This window comes from Centruroides sculpturatus, unplaced genomic scaffold (genome assembly GCF_000671375.1).
Source record: "Centruroides sculpturatus isolate CEXI.00-Female unplaced genomic scaffold, Cexi_2.0 scaffold640, whole genome shotgun sequence".
Classification (NCBI taxonomy): domain Eukaryota; kingdom Metazoa; phylum Arthropoda; class Arachnida; order Scorpiones; family Buthidae; genus Centruroides; species Centruroides sculpturatus.
The window spans coordinates 248,561-276,271 of NW_019384805.1; the positions used below are offsets into that span (position 1 = coordinate 248,561).

The window sequence follows — 27,711 nt, forward strand, 5'->3', positions numbered from 1 at the left end:
TATATACGTTAATAATCGATTATAAATCACCGCTAATCGACTTTCTTTTTCATAATAATTTTATTCGCGAAACGAATTTGAAAAATCGATTCCAATTCTGTTACAAGAAATCGATTTTGCCACGTATTTAGATCGATCCAAAAACTGAATTTTGCTCGTTAATTGTATGCAATTTCTATGGAATTTTAGATGCAGAACGAATCAAATAATCGGGATTAGTCGACGTTTCAAAGTCCCGAGCCCAAAAATGTAAAAATTGGGGGGGTCATTTTTTGACCGATCTCCATACTTTCCCTCTGTTATATATAACAGAAGTAGAAAAGTAAAAATTCAGGTGATAAATTAGCATTTATTAAACTAAAATCACTACTCGAGAGAATAGTCAAAGGGTAAAGGAGTAGAGAAAAGCCAAAATTGAACTCAATTCCTGAATATTCTGGTTCCTGAGAGGCAGAAAACAGTGGAAATTTATGATCAACCCCCGCATAGATGGAGAAGACACAAACAAAATTATAATTAATTTTCGATTGAATAAATTGAGTATAATTAATATTTCGATTCAATTTCTAGTTTAATAATTCCTATTTCATAATTTAGAATAAAATTTAACGAGTGTCAGGTACACGCGGTGGATAATGCAAAATAGACAAATTCCTTTGAATGACGTAACCCCTATTTAATCTAATTGGCCAAGAAAATATATTCAAAAATATTTAAATTATAGCCAATTAAAAAAAAGTCCTCATCATGCTTAGTATAATAAGGCAATTTATACTGAATACTACTTTATATATATAAAATTACTAATAAAATCTTTTTCGTAAAAATTTTTTGTAATAAAAAAAATTCTGAAAATTTATTTAATTTTTTAATAATAAAAATTCCGAATCAATCATAAAAATCTATATCGATTATTCAAAATAATCGATTGCATTGTAAGCGAAATAAAAATCGATTTCGAGATTAATCGCGTATTACAATTATCTAAAAATCGATAAAAATAGAAATCGATTTCGGAAATTAATCACAGATTACAATTATATATAAATCGATTTCTTAAATCGATAGAAAAAGAAATCGATTACGGGATTAATCACAGATTAAAAATCTAAAAACAAACGGGTAAATTAAATCGATAACGGGCAACAAATTTATTCAAAGTGCAAACAGACTGACCGACGACCGACGAACGGAACAGATGCTTATTAACATCCAAACACTGATGTAGGAACGTATCTAAATATCCAATTTAAACCAGTTTTTGGGATGACGTGTTTGTACATCGTTTACTTAAACGTAACAAATTAGTAAATGGATAATTTGCTTGACGTGCAGCATAGTGTGATGCAAATCAAGTAGTAATTACTACACGTATGCACGTCAGGTAAGGCAATCTTTGACTAGCTACTTCGCATTAATTCCCATAATACTTATATGTAAAGAAATTAAATATATAAATGGAATTGTGTGTATTCTTCGTATTTTATCCATTCTGAGTTGTTGTCTGTAATTTAAATCTAGTAATAGCGCGGTAAAGATATTCAAGATAAGAGGATAAAACCCATTTCTAACATCAATTTTCATCAAAATATCTCTCCCATAAATATCTCAGGTGTTTTTTTGGATCTTCTATAGGAAAAAATAAAACAATTATTCAAATATGAAGAGAGATCTTACAAAGAAAAAAAATAAGAGAGAAAAGAAAGATGAAGAAAAAACAGATTAAACCCAAAACTCCACTCAAATACTAATTCAATCGACGTTTCTATTTTGAATTCTAAGATCCTGTCATCGAAAATTTGAGTGAAGGACTAAAAGAGAATGAAATAAAAGATGCTTGCTACCTCACATGTAAAAAAATCGATTTGAAATAAAAGTAAAAGGCTCTGAATCAGCAGAAGTTTTGTGCTTTCCTACAGTATATTAAGATAAATGCTTTCTTTCGTCTTTTCATCAATGTGGAAACTTCAATACTTCATTTGGTCAATGTCCAATTGTATTTGGGTTACTTCGAGTAGATTCCTGTAATTCTCTAAATGTTTTTAAAAATACTTATTGTATTTACTAAACCCGAAACCAATTTTAAAATTTTTTCTATTCTAACTTTATCGCCTGTTATAATGCAATAAAGTTCGAAGCAACACTAAAGAAAAGAACTGTTTGAATAATCTTACATCACTTTTAGAATTGAATAGAAAAGTTCAGGAAGCTCTTACTCATCTCCTATTGTATACGTTTACAAATTCTTAAAAAAATATAAAAAAAAGTAAAATTTAAACCTAAATAAAATATGCTCTTCCATTTTTTTTTAAGGGAAACTTGATGCTGTTTAATTTTCTACATCTTGAATGCATTATTAAACAGGATTGCTGGAGTTTTTTTTCCCTTATAGAATTTATTGTTTAATGCGATCTGTAGTGTTCTTATAAATTTTTGATGTTTGGATAATCCTTTTAAGAACGGGGATCAACTGACAACAGATTAACGAGGAGACGAAATTGTGAATTAAGAAAGAAAGATTCTCTTTGTCTGGAAGCAGTTTCTGTCTTCATTTGTTTCTCTTTGAAGGTATGGATTATTTTGGGATATCTAAAAAGAAATTGCTACCAAGTAGAAACGTTTATCTTCATTGATACCGCAATCGAAAATCTTCCTAACTTTTTCTTAATTCTAAGATTACTTTTTTGGGGTTTTAACATCTCGGAAATAAATGTAATTTATTTTAAAAATGTTATTAGAGGAATTATTGGTGAGGTATATTAGTAAGCTTCCAATGCAGTTTCATATTGAAATTACGTTCCCTTTTTTTTTTTATAATATATTTGAAGATGGAATAAGCAAGGAGAAATGCCTGAAGAGGTCAGATAATAAACATTTGACTGACAGAAAGAAAAAGNTTTCTCAATATTTTAATTAATATTTAAAGGAGAAAAAAAATAAAATAAAAATTACCTGTTGTTGCTTATTGAGTTAGATTTACTTTCGGTTGCATTTGTAACAACTTCGTTACGGATTACGGACGACAGACGGAATCTAATCCTAGGATTTGTCGGAGGCAATTAAACTAAAACTTTACTTTTACCTTTTTCGCATTCGTTTTCCGATAATAAAATGAATTAAATATAAAACTATATTATACTCCGCTAATAATATAATTTAATTTAATTTAAATTTAAAAAAAAAATAAATTTTGTTAATTAGCATTAAACTAAACGTCCGTACTAGCGCTGCCATCTAGTGTCGAGAACGTCAATCCATTCTCGTAATTTATAATTTTTATTTTCTCGCTTCACACTGGTGTAAATACAATCGAGTTTAAATTGTTTAACTCGAGCGTGTTAAAGTTAAAGTTTTCTAAGTAAAATTTCCCGTCTTCTTTCGCTATATTAGATTTTTAGCTCTTCTTCCCCCCTTTCTTTTTTCGTAAATGAATGCTAGTTAATTTAACAAATTTTAATTAATTTTTTTTTTTTCCAATTTAAACGCTTCTATCTAGAAACGAAAATTAACTTATTTTACTATCTAATATACTTAGGAAAGCTCTTGTCGCTTATTAAACGAATTTATTCTTCTGGAAAGTGGCATTAAATTGTCCGCCCGTACAAACACCGCATAAATATTCCACATTAGCATACACACACACACACAATTGGCGAGTTACATTTGATTCGCGTGTAACCTGTTAAATTATCCAATAGCGTCCACTCGTTTTACATTGTCGCAAGGAATCGATTGGTTCCGGGTTCGAGTTCGATTATCATATAGAAAATTCCTAGAATGCAATTCAAATCTGCCAAAGATCTCTTTAAATCGGTGTCCTCTTTGAAGGTATCTTGTATTTTGCATCAATCTACACAAAAACACCATTTTGTTGTCTAACTCCAATCCCTGACGTTTTAGTAATCCTTCTGGATTTATTATTATTTTTTTCTTTGTCCAGTTGTCATGTCTATAGCATATTCTTTTTTTCCTTTATTTTCCTTGCTTATCTCTTCTAGAAGGTTGGTTTTTGTCCAACCAGACTTTTCACAGCGAATTGGATAGAAATGTTTGTTTTATGATCTATCTTGGGAGTTAGGAGCAGGATGATGTCAAAGGACTGCATCTTTCCAAACTTGGATAACAGGATTTTGACTTGACCCTGGGATGAACTATAAAGATCAATAAGTGACAAAAGTAAATATGTATCATAAAATTTATCTACTTTTTTTTTTTAATATTTATTTTTAAATTTATTCAGTAATTATCTGTCCGCTTCTCATTCACCTGAAAGAATTTACTTTTCTGGAATTAATATTTTAAAATTGAATGCAATTTTTATGCTTTCTAATAGGAGAGTATTTTATTTTTCACTAAATCCCACAATATAATTTGTGTATGCCTTATTAGCCACAGCTCAGTTTATTGTATGTCTTCTACTTTAGAAACAAGAAGAAAAAAAATTAGAATTATGTAAGATTTTTCTCAATAAGTAATTCAAATTTATATCCGAAAGGACTTTGTTCAAGTGGAAGAATCTTTTTAATTCTCATAAAGAAAAGACAAAGAGAAAAAAAATGATATCTAGACAGATAAGAGTTGAAAAATCCCATTATTTGAATCAATGAAACCAATTTACATTTTTTATCTGATTTATTCAAATATTAAAATTGTTAAAGTAAAAAAAAATNACTATACAGCAATATAGGAAGAAACTGTTTACAGAAGGGATCAATTTAAGAAAAAAGAGGATAAGAGGGTACTAAAATTACGCATCTAGTTACGATAAAACGTGTTAAATTTACCCCTTTTATTAAATTTACTCCTACAATAACAAATTTACCATGCATCTAACTCACTTGATGTAAGCCATGTCTTCAGGATCCATTTTCTCTAATTCTTCCAGAAGAGCAGCTGGCTGAAGAAAAAAAGAATTTTAAGTAAAATAAAGAAGAAGAGGAGGAGGAGGAGGATGAGGAAGAAGTAAAGTAAGAAAGAAAAAAAAAAAAAGTTAAAATTTTTATAATAATAAAAATGAGTTTCATCAGTTCTTATCTAAGTATTTTGTTTGTAAATTTTTACTTGAATATATTATCTGATAAATATAAATTCTTACAATTGTTTGTTGTTTAATTTCTAATTTGAATACATTTAATTCTATTGATTCTTTTATCTGAATATTCCAATGAGAAAATTATGTTAAAAATTACAGATTAGTTTTGAAAAGTTTTATTTATATTTTTACTTACTAATTTGAATGATTTTTATGGAAAAAAGTGCATTAAATTCTGATTAAATATCCTCAAAGGAAAATATAAATTTTGTGTTTGTATATAGGAAAGATTTTTAATTAAAGCTTGGGTGAAACTTTAATTAAACTTAAGCTTCGTTTATGTTTATATCATTATAACGCTTACATTTTTAAGTTTGAAAAATATACAAATTTAAGGCAGGAGCGAAGAATTCCGTAAATTGAAATTCCGACCCTCTTCGGCCCACCCATCCTATTATCCGTGCCAAATATAGAAAACAACGTTGCAAGGGGACTGAACCCATGTTGCAGATGTCCTCAAAAACTCGAATGAAGACCAGCCCCTTGCAACACTGTTTTGTATATGCGGCATGGGCAATAAAGGGGTCAGAATTTTCTGAATATTATCATTTCCAAATTTATTCATAATTATGTAAAATGCACTTAACTTTGTTAAGATTCTTGTAATCGCAATTCACTTTGGAACTGTATGGAAAATGAGACATTAGAAAGCCACAGAAGTTTTTCGAGGAAGAAATACCAAATTAAGGTACTGTATACGATTTTAAAAACTTTACAATTATTTTCTTCACAGTTCAATTTGTTTAAAGTAGGAAAAAGTAATTATAAAAGGATGTTACGATCGGGAGAAAGTCCATCGCTTCAATATTAATGATATTGTTTGTTCGCGTGAAGAAAACACTAAAAAAAGAATGCGATGACGTCAAGTGGGAGAAACCATTTATTAAAATGGAGAAGTAATAACACAAAACAACTCAATGGGGATTTAAGACTAGGAATAAATAACGATACGCGGCCCTATATTTAAAAGATAATTTAGTAGCATGACTTCGTAATAACTATTTATTGTACTAAATATACTGTATATTTTTATAATAAAACTACGTAGAAAAGTATTATCAAGAAATCAGATAAAATATTTTTCAGATCATCAAATGTTCTTCAAGATGCCCCTAAAAAATAAAAGAGTTTATACTGAAACGTTTTCGGGATGTGTCATTCAATCTCCTTGAAAGTTTGTTGTTCTGAAATTCAATACGGAGTCGTTATTTTCTGTTGTTGAAAGGAAAAAGATTTCAATTGTTTTGATTAAATATTTTTTCGATTCTATTTTTTTACTTATTTAATAAACTATTAATAAACTGTTGAGCGATATAGCTACAGAATTAAGAGATGTGATGTCAAATCCACTTCGTAAAATGACGATAGAGGAGTGTAATGATCATCGGGTGTCTTACTAGCGTGTATAGATGTGTACTGTACACGTTAGTAATGTCTGATAAAAGTACAGTAAACACCCCTATAACACTGTGGATAATTCCGTATTATATGAATTCCATGTTGTACGAGTCACTTAGATTTTACAAAGCCGTTCACAGCCTGGCACACGTATTTGTAAAATCTAAGTGACTCGTACAACATGGAATTCATATAACACGGAATTATCTACAGTGTTATAGGGGGATCTACTGTACAGTATGAAAATTATACTTTTATCAGACTTATTAAATATATACAAATATACATTGCGGTTTTCACAATGGATATTTACAATAAATATTTCATACGAGTAACTCAACTAATTACTGAATTTTGATTTCTAAATATTTCACTGCAAAATAGTGAATTAATAACATTTTAATTCATAAATAGCGCAATTCAATTATTGGATAGAATATTAAAATACGATGGAATTAAAATATATATTAAGACTAGTAATTTTAAATAAATTAGAATATTGATTAATTAATTGTAGTGTAACACTTGATGCGGAATGAACAACGCGAAAAGTAGGTTCCTTTTGTAGCTCTTCGGTACTCTGATGTCAAAAAAGTGTTTAGTTCAGGAACATTTGCAAATGCCGATCCGGTATCACAACGTTGATTTTAGGAACTCGATCACTGGGCCTGGCCGAACTCGGACGGGTATAATTAAGAAAGACCCTCTTAGTGTCCACAGGGCAAAGACAAACTAAAATACATGAGATCTTATAGTTTTTCTTTTTAGTTCTCTTGGACGGAATTTCCGTTATTTATGAAAAATTATCCTGTAGTTAACAGTTATCCCAAGCCAAGACAATCAATACATGTCTACCATAGCGGATCCAGAAATCTTTAGAGGGGGGAAGAAAGGAAACAATAGCGAGATTGCGGCCGGTTTCCAACGCAAAAACGTGAACGTCGAGCTCCGTTATCTTGTAAGCGGCGCTCGACGTTCATGTTTTAGAGATGAAAACTTCGGCCCCAATCTCTCTAATACGTCTTAAAAGCTTTTACTACCTGAGGTAAGTGGCTTTATTCGGAAAATCCCTCAGAACGGGGATGTAGCTGCACCCCGAGCACCCCTTGTCTTGTTAAAAAACATAACACTAACATTTTCTTAAAAAGCTATATACGTTTTGGGCAATTATTTTGATTCTCAGTCATAGCGTTTTACTGCGAGAAATTCGCATCTTTGCATCAAGTTTCCCTAGCAGGAAAGGTTCTTGATGTCTATGGCTTCTTACATCACTTTCTGAAATCCTACTCCAACATTATTAAAAGGATGCAAAACTTCAGCTACAAAACTAGAACAAACTTCATTAAACTTCGTCTTTGTGTCAGGTAGAGTTTATAAAACACGAGCTGATGGAAATAGTGCATATTCTTAGTGTGCGAGTTCTAAGCCGATCCTTGTTCATTTTGACATACGTGTCTTAAACCATTTTTAACAATTGCCGATAAATATACTGTAATAGCTAAAAAGTATTTTGCTAAGAACATTGTTTCTTTTTTTCATCCAGCACAAATGAAAATTTATTCCACATTGAGCACTTAAGTACTACAAGATTTAAAGACTTAATCAATTTGGTGTATTCTCTTCTCGATATGATGGCATTTTTAAAGATTTAGCAGGACAAGTACAAAGCTAACTAAAAGGTAACCGTGTCAACGCAATTCTTTGCTCAGCGAATAAAATTGCAACTTTGTTTTCAATTCATTTACTGGTATTTTAGCAATATTGGATTTCCGTATGTAGACATCTACCAACTTAATCTTATTTTTTCATTGTTTTTTTTTTTAAATCCATCTTTTATCCTGTAATAGAAAACATTTTTATCCAGCTTGCTTTTCCTTAATATTGGCAGACAGCTAGAAGAGGAAAGTTTGTATGAGTGACGACCACTACACATCCTGCCATTAGCACCCAACATCGTCTTAATCCTGGTTTGGGAATGGATAACCGCAGCGTTTGAGAGCGATTATCGATGAGCATTTCAATCTTGCATTTGCTGTTCTGCAGCACACTGCCAACACTGCTAGCGTACCAGTCTGAAAACGCATACGAGAATTGGACATTCAGAATAATGGTGCATGCGTTCAGGAAATCCTCACACTCGTGTTACTTTTCGTAATAGGGTTGCAAACAGCTGTTTTATAACAAGATAATATTCCGCTGCACACAGCTAGTATCTCAGGAATGTCTTCAGCACGTTGTCACATCCCGATCTCCAGATTTATTGTCCATTGAGCATTTGTGGAACGCTAGCTTCCGCCACCTGTAAATATGAGGGCTAAAATGACCGTTGAAATATCTAGAGAAAATGCACTGAGGAATAATAGCATACAGTGCCTGCAGGCTATTATGTAATAGATTGTCCACAGTATTCCTTCATGCCCAACTGTATTGCCACAAGTATCCGAGCAGGTAGCCCTATATAATAGTAAAGTTTCTTTAAATTGTACTGTTGTTCCAAAAAATTGTCCCTTTGCTTTTGGATAGGATAATCACTTATTACTATGGTCATTATGTTCATACTAAGTTTCAATCGATTCCAACACCATCTTCTTGATGCTTAACTTTTGGTTAATAGGTGTTTAGTAAAAACATTGTCCAAATTAGACTGCTATTAAAAGAATGAAAAATTGGTACTTATAAAATATTAAACGATATCTTAAAATAAACATATTTCTTGCATTTCCATATCTAAAATGTACGTCAATTTGTTGCAATTTTATGAGTTTTTTCATACTTCCGCATCCCACGGTCACTTTTAATTTTTAATTCCAGGCCCATGATGGGGCAAATGGGTGAAGGTTAGGACCAAACGTATTTAGAAAGACCACACATGAAAAGATTCCAGGGTTCTCTGGAGAAATTGGGATCGAATTTGTACAGAGTATGAGACACGCCATATTTAGCTACTTATCTAGCTGTCGGGATGGATAGGCTATTGTGAACGGTATAACACACACACTATGATTTTATATGCATAATCACACTAAGATTTATTAAGTTAATCGTAATTGTTGGAAGCTTTTTAATTTTGTAGTGAACTGGGATCAATTTAACCTAATGGAGCAGAACATTTTGCTAAACATTTCATCACAACTACTCTCTTACTAATGCGATTAAAATTTGTGTGGCAAAAACTTTGTAAAAGTTGCCATAAATCAGGGATCTAACTCAAGCGCAGCAAAGGACCAGTCAAATAGATGTATGTCAGACATGGGTTGTATTCATTATTATTTGGTAAATCAATACAAAACAAAAGGGCCTTTCTTAAAGACCTGGAAATAAAAAAAAAAAGCTGTATGACTTAAACAGAAGGTTGAATTTTTTAAAATCCTTAAACATTAGAAAATCATCAAGGCCTCAGGCTGGATATGAAGCCTTAATAGGCCATAAATCTTTTGGACCACCAGTTCATGACTCTTCTGGTAAAGAAACAAAATTAAATATAGGATAATTACATATTGATTTATTCACTCAAAACAGAATTAGCATTTGATATAATGAATATTACATCTGTAAAATTCTCTATCATGGATTTCAACTGAGACTAGACACTCACTCCAGCCTACAAATCTATGGGCAATCTTCTAATGTAGTTATGATAATAGAGGAATTGGTTTTGGGATCAGACAGCGAGAAGGATATGGAACATGATTTTTTTTTAATCAATCATAAAATTAGAACCAAAATCTAAACCAAAGAATCAAAATTACATTCAAGACTGATTCTCTCTCATTTGTAATTGTTTAAGTTGTTAATATATTTTTATTAGGATAATCCTTAATCACAAAATCATTCAGTGCACTGATTTATACTCTAGGAATCCTTAAAACAATCAGTATTTCTAAATCACTAGAGAATTTACTAACATTTGTTCAGACTCTGCATTCTTTTTTAAATAGAAAGTTCAGTTTCTTAAAACTACTCAACTATTTTCTAAAATTAGACAATCACTGAATCACATTATTTGCCTGATCATACCACTAACTTCTTAACCAATTCTGTACTACGCAATATCTTCAATTTATTGTTTATTAAAAACTTATACAAATATATTGAGAAATGCATTGTAAAATAATGAAATTAGTTATTCATTAGTGAATAATTTTTATCAAGTAAATGTTTTATTTAGGTAAACAATGTCTATTAATAATTTATACAAATCTGAAAATAAAGTGGAAACTTAAAAACTAATTTCAAAAGAAAAATGAAAAAAAAAAAAAAGTTTTTCTGAATTTCATTTATCACAATAGATAGTTAATTTTATTACATAATTTAACAATACAAAAATTGATCCAATTCAATTTTTATTTATTTCTTAAATGATATTCCATATAATTTAGCTAACAACATTTGAGATGTTCTAAACAAGTTTTTTTTAGTTCCATTATGGATTTCAATTATTAAACAGCTGCATTTCCCTCATATTGTTGTAATTGTTGTAACTGGAAAGAAAAAAATTTTTAAATCAATTAAATAATTTCTTATATTATTAAAAATTTATTGGAAATGATCATATTTATTAAAAAATTTAATAGATCTAGAAGTCTTATTCAAACAATGCCCAAAAGCCGATTAAAAAAAATTCCTCTAACAGTGGCTATAACAGTGGCTATAACAGTAAGTCCATTTATTCAAGATAAATTTATATTAAGAGGAGTTAAACTTGACTTTGAACAGCAAGCACATGTTGCTTCCTTTAAAAAAATTTTTTTTTATATATGTTCAAGTTTAAATTGTGCACATATCTTAGGGCTTTGACAAAACAAGTATTTATTCAAAATATTATTATATAAAATCTGAAGTATTAACTTTTAAAATTACATTAACATATTGACAGTTTTACTTCAATCTTTGAACATTATTATTGTAAATATTCAGGTTTTCTTCCAAAGTGTGCAATATTTTGCTTTCTAAGAATTTTTAAGAAAGTTCGATTGATAAAAATTTTTTGCAAATATAATTTATATTTTGGGATCCTGCTAAACTTTTCCCAAAACCCTGCAAAACCTCCATCTGGCCCATATGTTGTAGGCATCACATCATGCTAGAAACTATACCTGTTATGCCTTAAAATGTGCTTTTTTGTATTTATGATTTGGTTTTGTATGGCAACCATGAACTTTTCCTCTCTCCAAAAGAGGCATTCCAAAATATGATTCTGTAGAACAGAATTATTTAGTTAGCTTGCTAACTTATTTTTCAAACAGTTACACAGTTATTTCCAATTTAGAAATAACTATGAAACCATTACATTACAGTCGACCCCCCTATAAGATCATTGATTTTTCCGTTTTATCTGAATTACATGTTGTACGAGTCACTTAGATTTTACAAATATGTGAGCCATTCACAGTCCGGCACACGTATTTGTAAAATCTAAGTGACTCGTACAACATGTAATTCAGATAAAACGGAAAAATCAATGATCTTATAGGGGGGTCGACTGTACATATTATATCCAGTCTTGCATAGAGAATGGTGCCAAAAAATCTAGTAGCATTGTCTGGAACTACTGATAATTCCACCTGCATGCAAAACCAATCACATCTACATTTGAAATATATTTCAGTGTCATGTTTCATTACTTTATTTTTCAAACAAACCAAATATATGTCTTGCACACTAACATTTATTAGTATAAAACACTCACATAAGCACTAATATTATTAAAGTATATGATTAGAAAAAGAAGAAGCACCCTACAAAAGAAGCCACCTTCATATCATCATGAAATAGAGCCATTGTTGATTACACCATACAGGACTACACGCCTGTTGAAAACTGTGTGGTGTTCCTTTTTCTTCTTTCCCTCACGCTATTTCTCCCACATGCGGTAAGGTTATCCAGCTTGCCACCTATCGTTTTAATCTCATTTATAAAGTTACTTTTAATAAAAAAAATTTTTTTTTTTTGTATATAGCTGGCCAGGTGGAGTTTTTCCAGGTTTCCTCCACCTCTTTCTTCCCAAATGGGGGTCAGCTTCCCACTATTTTTGTTCTTCAGTCCTCCCGGAAGGCTGTTGCTTCTACCGATAGTAGTGTTTTCCCCATCAAAATCTCTTCTTGTTGCTGGATTTCCTTATCGTTGGATTGTTCACTGTGGCTTCTCTTATTCAACCATCTTGAACAATCCAGTAACTGTTAGGTTAGGTAAAGTTGGGTTACACTCTATCCTATCGATCTTTCGCTCTTCTTATTTATTAAATATTGGTAAGTTCAAATAGCACTACATATAACATACCATACAGAATAAAGTATTAAAAATAACACAAAAACGTAATTCTATGAGCCCTCACAAGGGAGTAGTCATTATGAGCCCTGCTTGGGACCCCTATGTGCCCATTCAGGGACACTAACACAATCAGTACACTCTTTGTAAAATTTCATTCTTGGCCTCTTTGTGCTCCTTGAGCGGTAAGGGGCCTAAAACCATAAAAAAAAAAAAAAAAGTATAAAACACTTGGTATTTTATCAATAGAAAAAATGCATTTTGTTAATGGAGAAATTATGCAGATCATGCAGCAACTAAAAAATTTTTGATTTTCAAATTTACTAATAAAACAACACAAAGTGGTACAAAAATTGCAAATAGATAAAATAGCATTATTAAAATATATATTGCTGTAAATATATAATCAAAAAATGAAGAACAATGGTATATCTAGGATAAGTAGCAGATTTAAAACATGAGGATGTAGAATCTAAATATATATATGCAAGATTATCTATCTACTTCATAATTATTCACAAAATATTCATCAATAGCAAGAAATCATGTCAGAATTATTGTTGTTGACTATTGCATTTCCTAAACAGGATCTGGCAAGACTAATTTTATGGATTATATGTATTTTTTGTTGCAAGTATGCTATAACAAAATAATATACAAAAAGCACTATATTACAGAATTAATCAGAATATTACTACATTACTGATTTAAAAGAAAAAAAAATTAAGTTTAACTTTTTTGAATTCCAATATTCAATAGGTTAAAAACATGATTGGTTCAAATACTGATTGTTATACAAGAGGAATATTGCTCTTTGGATTGTCAAAAATTAGCATTTTATTAATGCCAAATCATAAGCATCACAAGTGCTGCTTGTACTGTACAGTACTACATTCATGTTCTTGCTGTTAATAGCTTTCTCCAGTTTTTTTGTTTGCTGCTTCTAACAAAACTTGGCCTGTCGCATGTATTTCAATTTTCTTCTACATTTTTCTGGTTTAAACTCATTTGCAGTTCCATAATCTTCATGTTACGAACAGCTTTCTTTTGTTGTTCTTCAAAATGTTTGTGCTTTTTTTTCCGTTTCTCTTATTCTTTTAACTTCTTTAATTTTCCAATTGTTCTTGATGATTTCTATGCACTGAGGGAGCTAATTTCAGTAGTCCTTTGTAATGGGTACAAGGTGAGGCTTTTGATCATACATGTTTAGTCGCTCCTTAATCAAAAGTGAGTTAAGCATTCTTTCCAACACTGATGCTCTATCAGGCGAAAGTGCACGGCGGGAAATTGATCTCTCTCATGGGAATGCTGATTTCACTAATTTGGCAATACTGGGATATTTATCATTATCAGAAACTATTTATTAATGCTTCGAGATATGTAAATATTGATTTCAAAATAAAATAATAAATTTGAAATATATTTATTTCAGATTTAAAGTAAAATAATATTTTATTAATGATTTCATAAATAACAAGGAACTTTTTTCCTGCAGATGAATAAAAACAAACATCGTTTCAACGTTAACTTTTTGCGAAGCGTGTGAAAATTTTTCTCACAAGCAATCACGTGTTGTACAGTACTTTTTACAATACTTAGAGTATTTTAATTTATTTGGTAAATTTTATATATAAATATGAATTTACATTTTCGTTTACGTTTTTAGTCTCTCAATTAATGCACAATTATAATCAGCATACGAGAAAAGATTACTTGTGAAATATTCATTTTTTAAAAGTAATCACATGTTACGAAAATAATACTTACGATATGGAATAATTATACTTGTAGTCAATTTAAACACACATTTAGGAAGATATTGTTAACGTTAAATCACATCTATATGTTACGAAATCATTAAAATAACTATTTAACTCAAGTTTATGAAATTATTTAAAGATAAAATCAAGTAATAAATGAAATTGTAGGTCACTTCACGCCAGCGTTTATAAATTAAAAATTTGACACTTCCGTGTTGCGGCGTTATTGACAGCGTTTTGTTAAATTTCAGACGTGCTCGCTAGTACTTTCAACAGTTTACAACCGTCGTCTTCAGGCGAAATCGAATACAGTACCTTAATTTTCGAATTGACAGCTTTTAACGGACTTTCCAAATTACGTAATGCGCGTGGTTGGAATATAGAATAAATTAATAAAATTGAATAAATATTCTTTAAAGAAACCTGCTGTAATAACTTGAACTCCCCAAAACATATAAATATTGATTGATGATGCCGTGCATAGTAATGGAATAAAATCAGAACACAAAATTATAACTTGGATTGTTTAAATAAAGTTATCCATAGCTGTGGTATTTCCAATGTCGGCACGTTACCAATAATAAACCCTCCAATACCGTACCTGGGCGCCATCTCACTAAAAATAACACGCATATTCAGGAAACATGGTTTCATATTACCTTATAGGTAATATGAAACCATGTTTCCTGCCGACATAGGTAATATGAAACCATGTTTCCTGCCGACATGCATCCTGCCGACGTGCCGACATTGGAAATACCACAGCTATGGATAACTTTATTTAAACAATTCAAGTTATAATTTTGTGTTCTGATTTTATTCCATTACTATGCACGGCATCATCAATCAATATTTATATGTTTTGGGGAGTTCAAGTTATTACAGCAGGTTTCTTTAAAGAATATTTATTCAATTTTATTAATTTATTCTATATTCCAACCACGCGCATTACGTAATTTGGAAAGTCCGTTAAAAGCTGTCAATTCGAAAATTAAGGTACTGTATTCGATTTCGCCTGAAGACGACGGTTGTAAACTGTTGAAAGTACTAGCGAGCACGTCTGAAATTTAACAAAACGCTGTCAATAACGCCGCAACACGGAAGTGTCAAATTTTTAATTTTAAAGTAATAAATATTTTTGTAAACGACAACTCCATAACCCGATTGTTAATTAAAACCAAATAATCTGCCAAATTATTGGGCCATAACAAGGACAACTAAATGGTCAGAAACGAAATAATTTGTCTAGTGGTAGGAGGTTACGCTACTATCTCGTGTTAATTTTAATAATTAAATATTTTGAATTTAAAAGCGGCAGCATGTTGTCAGCTTGAGAGATTAATCCCTCTGCGTTGTGTGTTTTCCCCTGCAAAAGGATTTTAGTGATTTTTTTAGAAAACAGCAAAAAAACGCAGGGATGCTTAGAATACTCATTTTTAAACTCTGTAGAAGGAAATGCAATTCGGAAGAGATAAATTTTGGCAAATAATGAAAATGTGTCATGATTACATAACCTTACTCAACACTGGCTTCTGAATTTGTAATGAGAGGAATTTTTTTAAGTGCATAAAGGATTTTTTTTTACATACGTGAAATAAATTTTTGTTTCCTATAACCTAACACTGAGTAGCAGTTGCGATTTTGAGTCCTGCTCAGGGCGAACAGTGGGGACGCACGTCCTAACCTAACCTATTCTAATAATTTGGTAATTAGAATAGGTTAGGGTAGAACGTGCGTCCCCACTGTTCCTTGATTCCAACAAACAGAAGAAAGGAAAGAGCCGCAGTGATGGTGCACATAGGTAAAGATTAACCCTTCCAGAAAATTCTATTCCGATAGTCCGATATTTCAGCAGATCGTTTGGCTTTAAAATTATTTTTGATTTGTCCCACATCTTAAGTAGGCACGTGAAACTACCAAAAAAGTGAGAAAAGAGAGGATACTTCGGAAAAGTACGTACAAGTGAGAAAGTGAGCAACTCCGAGGCCTGGGTATGGCATTGTCATGCAAAAGCACAAGGCCTTTTGACAATTTTCTTGGCCAACAATTTTTAAAAATATTTTCTTTTTCAGCTTATTCAGGGTTTCACAATAGTGCCTTTTGGTATGAATATATGGGCAGGAGTATAGAATATGTCTGATTGTGCAAATGACGTTCAGATGAAAATATAGAAAAAATAATATTACAGCAATTGCCACAAAAACAATTCCAAACTACACAGTAATAATTATTAATTGGTTAATAAAAAAAGTGCAATAATTTTCAGGAAAATTTTTTATGTTCAAGAGAAATTTGAAAATATTCAGCAGCCATGCATTTGGCCACAACATGCACCATTTTGTTACTGCTTGGCATGAAATTGCTTTATCAGCACACACTTCCTCTAATTGGCAATTAATTTTGGCATTTACACTTTTTTTGCACACAAAAATGAGTCACTCCCCAACTTATAATTTAGACACTGCTTACAAATGATGTGACATCTTTCACAACTGATACCAGAAGAACTGTTTCAGTCACATCAACAATATCAATCTGTCGCTAAGACGGAAGTATAGCCAGTGTTCCCACCAAATTTCGTCAAAAATGCTTACAAACTTCTGGCTAAAAACAACTGTTTAAATGTCCCTCATAATATTTAAAGCTAGTGTCATTATATGATATTTAAAAAATATATAAAAATTACATTCAATTGGATCAAAATACTTTTTCGGATAGGATATTGAAATCAAAATGTTAAAATACTGAAAATATTAGAATTTTAAAAACAGTATAGGTCACAATCAGTCATGGGTATTAAAAATCAATAACAAAATAGAAATTCTGCATTCATCTGAAACTAAACCATATCACATCTTTAATCATACTTTTAAGCAGAATACAGTATATTCAAATATACTGTATTCTGTATAGTAAAATGAAATATACTGTACATGTTATTAAATGTTTGTTTTTTAAGACAAATCTGGAACTATAGCAAATACATAGGAAACTACAACAAATTGTATTATTTGATTGTACCAATTTATAAATATTAACTAATGTAAATTATAAAAGTTTATATTGCTGAATTATCATGCACAAAAGAATGCAACAACTGTCTTTCCATTTCTAATAATTTGACAACTTTTTTTTTTATTGAAATGGAATTTATTTCAAATGGCTTGCTTGTTATTTGTAAATTCAAAATTTAACTTTTAAATCTTTAAAGACAACTTTAATTTAAAAACTAAAACAAACACAGTAATTTAACAATTGTATATTACTTACTTTGTTTTTAAGATTAGTATTTTCAATTGTTAATAATTTTAGCTGTTCATTGGTTTTAGTTAATTCATCTTGCAATGCTGATATTTCATTAGCATGAGGGTTGGCTGCCGCTAATTGTTGCCTTAAAAACTTAATTCTGTTAAGGTGATATTAAAAACTTAAAAATTACATAAGTAGAATCTGAATAAGCAAGCTTGCTTTTGAAATTTATATAAAAAAAACAGCATAATTCCTCACAAATAAAAGGCAGTATTTTTGTCTCCTTGTTTGAGTAGATCCCAATTTTATTTTTCATTAAAATTAAATACACTCCATAATAAACAGCAAATAATGTTTAGTTGAATTTTTAGTGTTTTCGTAGTTCTCACTCAGTGCTATTTAGCTTAATATTCCAACAGCATTTCACATCATAGATACCAGAACATATTTAACATAAATTTAAGAGCTACTTGCCAACCAGAGGCCACACAGAAATTTTGCTGTCTTGAGGCCTGTGCTTCATCTGGACCTAACCAGTTTCGTGTCACCATACCCTCACTGCAGAGGTATGCAATATTTGATTTAACTATAAACGAATGTTACTGGACTGCAATTTGAAAGAATTGTAGACCTATAAATTACCATCATCTGTCTGTACTTCCTTAATCTTGAGAATGGAGTTAGATAGATGGAAGTCAAGACCAGATATAGAAAGCTTAGGGGCAGAACTCCCCAATTAATTATATATGAATTTCCAGTTTGGAAGAAAAGTCGTGAATTCAATGAATGAAGTTGAACCAGAATGAAGTTACATAGATGATTGGCATGATTGTTATCTGGAAAAGTATGATGAACAGGGGCAATACACTACAAATTTAAGATGGAGAACATAATTTATTCAATTTAAAACATAAGCTAAGAAAATGATTAAAAATTGCAGCCCAGCATTGTGATATCAAAATAAATAATTGCTCATTTGCAGTTAACTTTTCCAAACTTAACACATGAACTGGTAGTATTCATTAATAGCCACTTCAGACCAATCATATTGGGCTTATTTATTATGCTGGGCTTATACTTGGTTAGGATACTTTTTCAAGTTCATTCCAGTCTATTGCTGTGTAAAGCAAAAAGGAGAGTAATGGACTGGTACCTTGACTGAATGGACCATATGATAGACCATGTGTACAGCCTCATTTGCACTCACTTTTTTAAAGGTGTTCAGTTCTGCTGAAAAGTATGATATCTAAGTTGATCATGAAATGATCAACTAAAGATTCTGTAAATACATTTTTAGCCCTATGTTCTGTGCTTCTGCATTTTTTGTCATATGAAGTAATATAACATATATGATCTTTTTGTTTGTATTCCACAGTTACTGATATGATTCACTCATGGGCAAGTAGCCAGTCACCATCTCTGCGCACAAATATAGTATGGACCTGCACACAGTGGTAGATTGCAACTTCCCAGCAGAAGTTGTACCAAATATTTTAGTCACCCACCAATAGAACATCCAGCTTGGAAGTGAAGGTTTACACATTGAGGTGATGCTCATCCCATGTTTGGTCATACATGAAACACAACATCCTTATTAAACAAACAGTCATTGAAAATTCTACTGTTTTCTTTTCAGATCAATGAAACTTCACAAGTGCAAAAATAAAATGGGCTGCTTAACAAGAGGCAGCAAGATTTCTATGTTTGATGCCTATTGTCAGGAAGCACAAGTTGACATACTGGCATGTTATTAGTATGAATTTTTTTATTTTTATATATGATTATAGAGGAACACATAATTCAGATTTGGACATAAAAACCCTTGAATTGTATCCCCCTATAATTATATTTTGCTTGTGTGTTATACTTTCAGAGTTTCTAAGTATATATTTTTTCTTATTTGCATACTTAAAAACATATTTGTTTTGTTAACCTTGTATAAATTTACTTTTATTTATTGTTAAATAAATAACTTACAAATTAACCTTATATTTTTCATATCAATTTACATTTGTATTTAAAATACCTCATTGGTTAAAAATTTAAATGGAATGTTCTATTTGTGGAACATTTTCTAAAAATGGTTTTAAGAACCTGATGATGGCCTATAGCAGCGATTCCCAACCTGGGGTACGCGATAGGTTGTTTAGGGGTACAGAAAAAAGTTAGTTATTATGGCAGAAAAAATAATATATTATGTATCACAAACTAATAGTATTAAAAAATTATTAGATAAAAAATGTTCCTAGCAACAATCACAACTTTATTATACATTTTTTCTTTTAGTTTTTTTTCTTTAATTTAAAGTTACAATATGTAAAATTAACAATACGATTACTCACTAAATTTCTTAAATGAGGGGTACAATCTAGAGATATGACATGTCACGGGGTACGCTAATGAAAAAAGGTTGGGAACCACTGGCCTATAGGAATAAGTTGAAATTTTAGTTATTAAAAATATTCTCTCAGCAAATGCATATGTGTGGTCATAAAATTTGTAATTTATTTCTGCTGAGCACATCCAACCTATGTTGCTTAATTAAATAGTTAAGCTCAATTTATTACAGCAATCTTCTTTACTAATAAATATCATTAGAGTGAATTGTAAATGTAAATTGAATCATCATTTGGGCTGCCTGATAAACATGCAATACACTTAGTGGAGCATGCTGCACCTTGGAACTAGTTAGTGAAAGATGGCAATTCTTTTATTTTGTGAGCTTTTAGCTGTCTTTAGTAAGGTAAAAAATAGGAAATTTTTAGCATTGTTTTGAGAAATAGTTCTGGAAATTCACTTTTAAATTTTATCACATTCTTGAATCTTCAAAATTCAATAAGGGTCAAATGGAGGTATGGTTTCTTTCACTTTTTACTCTTATGGATATGATCAACAGCTCTGATATCAGTCCCAACCATGTCTTTCAGAGCTGCAATTGTTCCATAAAATATTTACTTATTTGTAATAAGATTGTTATTTTCATTTTTCTTCTATTAATACTATTGGATTCTCATTGACTGTTATTGTTTATGATTTGCTCAGAAACTACATACATCTTTACAATTAAAGAAGCATTTACTCTTTAATTCTTGCAAAAAGAGAAAGAAATTACACAAACACATTTGTTAATTTGTTTTTTGAAACTGTCCTGTTTTATAATTCTGGCATATTAAACACTAGTATTGTGTTGTATTCCAAAAGACACATGGCAAGTTTTCCATCAAATATCTTTATTCAAATATCGACTCAACTAATAAAGATATTTGATGGAAAACTTGCCATGTGTCTTTGGAATACAACACAATACTAATGTTTACTAAGCCAGAACACAAACACATTTGTTAAATCAATCAGAAGCTGAAACAATCACATGTCCTCAGCTTGATCTTGTTACAAGATAGCATTCTTTTGGAACCTGTGAAATCTAATGTCTAAATATGATTTGTTTATACTAAATAAAAAAATCCTTTTATAAAACAAAGATAAACTTGTAGCAATAACAGGCAATTGGTGTATCTAAAATTGTCACTATACAAGAAAAAGAAACCAAAGCAGAACCAGGGACTTAATTATGATCCTTTGAAAGATATTTGCCTGTAAAATTTGTTATGCTACTTTTGATTTGATCATACACACCAAAACAGGGAAGTATTTTTTTGCAGTGTTGGTCTATTAATACCAAGAGAGAATTGTAGTGGTGGTCAATGGACTAGGAAAATACAAAAAACCTTTATTGAGACTACCAATGCAAATGCAATCTCTTGTCTCATTCTGTAGTTGCCCTTGGTTCACTTGCAGGATTTGTCTCTTTGGTCTGCATCCTCTGATCACTAGGAATTACAATTGCAATTAACACGTTCCATTTATCTATATGGAGAATTTTTTGAAGTTTTACACAGCCAAAGTCCATCACTTCACCTTTGAGACGGCAGCTCTGTTCTTACAATGTATTTGGAACTTATTTCAGGAATTAAGGCTTGGGAAGCCAACACATGTCAGCCCATTCAGGTTTCTCCCTGGAATTCACGTTGCAGTGTGTTTTGCAATATATAAGTTATATAAATCTTTTCCTCTTTTCCATCCTTATGTAATGACAAACATCTATATAAAACTATGAAAGTAAATGAGAGCTATTCCATAAGTTTATATACATCAGTGACTGTATTTTTCTTCTCTCTCATCTTACCACATCTCTTGTTTTATTTCTTGATCTTTTATGCATTCATGTAGACACTATTTTCTTTGCATGTCTGTAGAATAAAGTAAGTAAGTAAGTAATCTTTATTGGCGTAGAAGGCTTTCGCCTGTTACAAGGGCGTTTTATTTTGATGAAACGCATATTAACATCTCATTTAATAATTTTTTAATAATATTAGTATTTACCATATACTAATCTATATAATTTTATTAATATTTTGTCATAATTATTTAATTAGTTGTTTAACATAGTTATATATCATATAAATGGTGTTAACATCAGCTCTATCTAATGTCTTGTACATTTCCAGCTCACTAGTACATTTAGCCAGTGGTTCAATCTGGAGCCTTTGTAGTTTATCCTTTTCGTTACAATTTTCACATAAAATATGAATTTTAGATAAATTTTTCGTACAATTTGGACATTTAGATTGGGTATAATCTATATATTTGTCATTTATAATTATTCCATTTTTATTTAACCTAATCTGCATAAAAAACTTTTTAATATTGAAAGCTATATTTGTCAATATATAGTTGTTATTTACTGGATAATTTAGAATTGTTGTATACCAGCTTGTATTTTCTCGTTTTTGTATATCTTCAACGTCTTGGATAATAGAGTATTCCATAACTCTGTGTATTATTTCTTTACTATACTGCTCCATATCATACGTATGATCCATAAACAGTTTAATAGAAAATCCATATTTATTTACTATCTTCGATAACTGAATTATCCAACTTCGTCTTAAGTCCGTTTCCCTTGATTTGTGATATAGTAAGAACAGCAATTTTGTTGTTATATCTTCAGCCTTAATAATTTTGAGTAAAAACTTTAAATATCTTTTTATTAGTATAGTATTTATTCTGAATCTATTTGTTTCTAATCTTAAGGCACTACCCGGGATATTATATTCTAGCTGGAATATCTTACGTATAAATATATTCTGTATTTTCTCAAAGTCATTAAATTTTTCCATGCTCCAAATTGGGGCAGCATATCCCATTGAGTTCATCACAATCGAATTAAAAAGCTGAAAATGTATACGTATGTTCTTTATTTTTGCCTTGCAGAATAGACCAATTAAATTATTTATTGCAATTTTTGCTTTACTTAGTGAATTTTTATAATGTTTTTCGAACGAGAGATTAGGTGTGAATGTAACTCCTAAAAATTTAATTTCCTTCACTATCTTCACTTCTTCTTTATTAATGAAGAAAGACATGTGCTTTTTGGATACGTTACTTCCATTTCTAAATATCATAATTGTTGATTTTTTGGAATTTATTTTAACTCTTAGCTTTTCTAAATACTCACAGATTTGTTGGATTTTTCTACGGAGTGCAGCTGCTGTAGGAGCTATCAACACAATGTCATCAGCATATGAAATAGTATGTATAATCTGGTTTTCAATTTGAAACCCATCTTTGTCTCTTTTAAAGCAATCATTTAGTCTGTAGAATAGTAGTAATATCACTTTGATAAGAAATTTCATAGGAAAAAAAAAGTTACTGCAATATCTCAGATGAAATTCCTATGGACTTAAATAATTCTATGCTGCTTTCTTTACTGCAGTTTCTTTTAATCTTTCAATGTTTTAATTATATATTCTAAACACAATTACAAATTTTTAAATTTATTAATATAAATAAGTTTCAACTTAAATTTTTAAAATATGTTTATACATTAAACAAAATAAAAAGGATATTCCATTGCATCACTAGGTCTATCTTTGGCTTCCAAAAGTTCAACTAATGCTGAAAAAGAATGGTTCAATGTAATGTACAAAGTTTAAATGCATCTTTTTTTAGAATAACTAAAAACTTATCTTAATATGTAAATGTTAAAGTTAAGAAAGTTACTGTTAACTAAATATAATTTGTAAATGGTTGTCATTTAATTCAATTAGTAGAATTTATTTAAGAAAAATAATGAATAATACTAATTTCAGGAAACCAACTTTAAATTAAATAAATGTTTTCAGTTAAAATTTAACCATCCTCAGCTTAAAATCTTAGAATAAATGATTTAGAATGGCAAACAGAATATAAATGAGAACAAATTTAAAATTAATATTCTGAACAGTTGTTCTGTTGCATTTGTTTCAAATTCAAAAACTGTTCAGATTACTTTTGAATTTGTTATAATTTATATTGGTATCTTACTTGCCTTGGCAATCTGGCCAGTGAATTAAAAAAAATTTTTTTTAAATTATTTAATAGTAGTAATAGTTTGGTAATGTTTAATCCATACTTAATCAATATAATCAATGAAGTATGGTATATTATACTGACAATTACACCATGAATTTGAAATTAAATTTTAAAAATATTTTTATGGAGAAAATTTTTAAGTAACCAATTTAATTAACTTCTATTTAAGTAACAACAAATTAGAAAAATAAAAATGCCATGTAATATAATATGGTAGTTTTACTTTATTTCTGAACATTATTTCCATGCTCCTATGCACATGTTTTGAAAGCATTTTGATGTTAAAAAGGAGTTTTAATTAAACATTCATTATCAGCAAGGCTCATTTGAACTGACATCACTATTAAATGGTATAACTAAATTTGTCAATATTGGCACATAATTTTGCTCCAATGACTTAGTTGCTTTGGACTACAAAGATGCATCTTTTTTTTTTATCATTTTTGCTGATCCAAAATAAAGTACTTAAGAGGAAATATGATTTAATAAACACAAATCAGTTGGCATTAGTAAACTTTTGTTTAAGCTAATGCCTAGACTACAATCTACAGCTAAAAGAACAATCTACTGCTGAGATAAATATAAATCTAATTAAAATTCATATTTTAATTAGATTTGATAACAATGAACTGACATTATTATGGAAAGATATTTGAAATAATAGTTAATTAAACAATTTAGTAATAATTTAATTACAAAATGAAAATGTGCATGACAAAAATGCATTTTTAAAAACAAAGTTCACTTAAACTAAATTGTCTTATTTATAATGAATAATTTGAAAACAGTATTATGAACACTTTATTGAATAATTCTAAGTATCTTTCTAAACTTGACTTCATAGTAATAAATTTGAAGTACACTGTGACCAGAGGGTTGGCACCTCTTCAATGTCCTGTCTGCAACGGCAAATTTAGTTGGGATAAACAATTAGGTCACGTGAGCGAGCAGTTTCGGAATGGAGGCGGCCAAGAGGTTAACAGATCACAGGAATGCGTTGTTTTTGCCATCAAGAAAGTGTAAATGGAGATTTTCTCAGGTAGTAGATGACAACAAATATCGAACAAATATGACAAAATTGACAACCAATTTTTGTTAAAGTTCAGATTCTCACATCACCCTGGCCTCTCTAAAATTGTGCTTGTTTCCAAATGTGCAAGTTTGATTTTTTTTCATTGGTTTGGTCACAAAAAGGGTTGACAAAAGGGTTACTCTCTCTCGTTTGAATATAAAGATTATTATTCATTAAATGAATATAGTGTAAAAGAATCCATTGCAAAGATTAGGTTACATCAAAATAAAATAATTAAACATTATATGCAACATCATGTATAAAGTTTGCCACGAGGCATGAATTATTATTTATATACTAAGCTCATGTCAGTTTAATCAAACAAATCAAAGATACTCTCTCTCTCGATAAGGGTGTTGTGTCAATACACGTAATGGGTTGTGGTTAGATAGAAAAAAAACAGTAGTAAGTAACAAATTCATATTTATTAGAGAGATAATAAAAGAATGATACATACACACACCCATATATATATATGGGATCATGGGCATAGCGAGGGGGGAGCCTGGGTGGGCATGGCCCCCTCCAGTGAACCTGGTGCCCCCCAGAAAAATCACAGCCGAAAAAGTGTCGAGCCGATTTGCAAAAAGAAAGAAAAACTTAATGCTAAAAAAAATAATAAACATATAATAATGAAATATATATATATATATAATAATAAAAATGAAATAATTCAATTTTGTGTCAGGTTGGCCTCTATTAGGCCCCCCATAACAAAACTCTGGTTACGCCCATGTATGGGATATACAGTATTTCAATATACAAATATAAATTTCTCAGGATAATATAATAGGATATGCATTTTATGACAAAAAGCATATATATTGTATATATGAGGGGATACAGTGCAAAATGGAAAATTAGAAAATGATGAGAGAATAGGAAGTGACTCTTAAGCCTCACGGGCAAGGAGTCGGGTGGCGTTTTCGCTGGGGGTTAGGTGGTCGGGTGGGTTGTCGTAGATGTGGTGCCGGAAATAGAGGCGTTCTGGAAGCATGTGGGGAGATGGTGTTTCTTTGCTGATGGTACTGTTTGGTGAGATTGGTTTCTTCCTGGAAGGATGCTTCCAGTTGGGATGGACACGTATACCCAACTGGGAGGATAATAGTAGCTGGAGCAGATAGGTTCTGCCATTGTGCTCAGGCAAAGGTTAAGGCAGCATGGAGGGAAGTGGCATCTACTTTGGTTCTGGGAGGAGGAGGTTGCGATGTGAAGTCTGTGTCCCACCATTCTTCAGGTTCCATCATCTGAAAAGGGCAGGAGGTTACTGCCAATCTGGATTCAATTGGATGTAATAGATAAGAAAAATTTTTAATTATTGTGACCACAAAAAGAGTGTACAATATCTGCCAAAAGTTCTAAATGAGGGTTGGAATTGTACATGGATTGGGACCCAAACAGGGTGATTTTGAAAGATGTCCATTGAAGAGTGGGCACCCTTTTTAGAGGCGATAAAATAAGTAAATGTTATAGAGGACGGGGGTTTTGTTAATAAAATAAGTTTTGTTAAAAAGGAAGGTCTATCTGGGCATTGCTTTGAAACAAGGATAAAGAATTGCTGGTCGTAACAGGTTAGGATAGCTGCCTAAGTGTTGGGAATAGATATTTTGGTGTCAATGCCAAAGAATAGATATTTTGGTGTCAATGCCAAGAAAAGTAAGGAGGACTGCTGTAGGGTTGGGACTTGTGGATGGGCTCAGGTTATGTGAGATTGTAGATTATATGTGAGATTGTAGATTAGAGATTGTAGATTAGAGATTGTAGATTATTTCCCCCACCCAGGAGCAATTAAGATTGACAAAGGGGCATTACAAAGGTTTAAAAGGGCAGCATCACTGGTGAACCTCTCAATCATTTTCCTGTAGCTCTGGACATCCATAAGTTTAGTTGGCACAGGAGTTAAGGTCAACGTGATTTGTTCCACGATGAGACTTCAGATATGACCTAGAGGCTCATGGCAGGTGTGACATGGAGATCTGTGAACAGACAATATTACTGCACTGGACTGGAATACAGGTGCACTGGTGTACAGGTTACTGCACTGGAATACAGGTGGTTGGACCAAATTGTAGTAACAAATAAGACAGCTTAATAGCACTATCAAAGACTGAGAACAGAGACAAAATAAAATTCAAAGTGGCAACACTCTACAAACAGGCAGTGCGAGATTTGCGCATGCATTGCTGGTTGGGAAGTTGGAAATGTCACAGGGGGGTACGCTAATGAAAAAAGGTTGGGAACCACTGTTCTAGACCAATGATGCAGGAACTTACCATGGAGACTTAGAATGCGTAATTACTCCATTTTCTAATAATTTATCAATAATCTCATTCATTTGCTCTCGCTGAGCATAGGGTATCCAATACAGAGGTTGATATATAGGAGAAGCATCTCCGATATTTATTTCATGTTCTACTATCTGACACCGTACCATGTCATAATAGTGAGTTGCAAAACAT

At 30.9% G+C, this 27,711-nt stretch overlaps 1 protein-coding gene across 3 annotated transcripts in view; it reads right to left on the reverse strand.

The window, feature by feature from the left end:
- Positions 1-2,931: 2,931 nt before the first annotated feature.
- The window catches only part of LOC111629651 (c-Myc-binding protein-like), a 41,655-nt gene continuing 16,875 nt past the window's right edge, over positions 2,932-27,711 (reverse strand). For 2 of the 3 annotated variants that reach the window (XM_023373536.1, XM_023373538.1), the window contains exons 3-5: positions 23,676-23,724; positions 17,788-17,917; positions 2,932-4,151 (exon numbers count right to left, since the gene is read on the reverse strand). In XM_023373536.1, the coding sequence (XP_023229304.1) occupies positions 4,092-4,151; positions 17,788-17,917; positions 23,676-23,724 (239 nt within the window). In that variant the 3' untranslated portion in view covers positions 2,932-4,091. Of the gene's footprint in view, positions 4,152-10,774; positions 10,972-17,787; positions 17,918-23,675; positions 23,725-27,711 lie in introns of those variants that run through there. The other variant, XM_023373537.1, reaches the window with a different exon arrangement.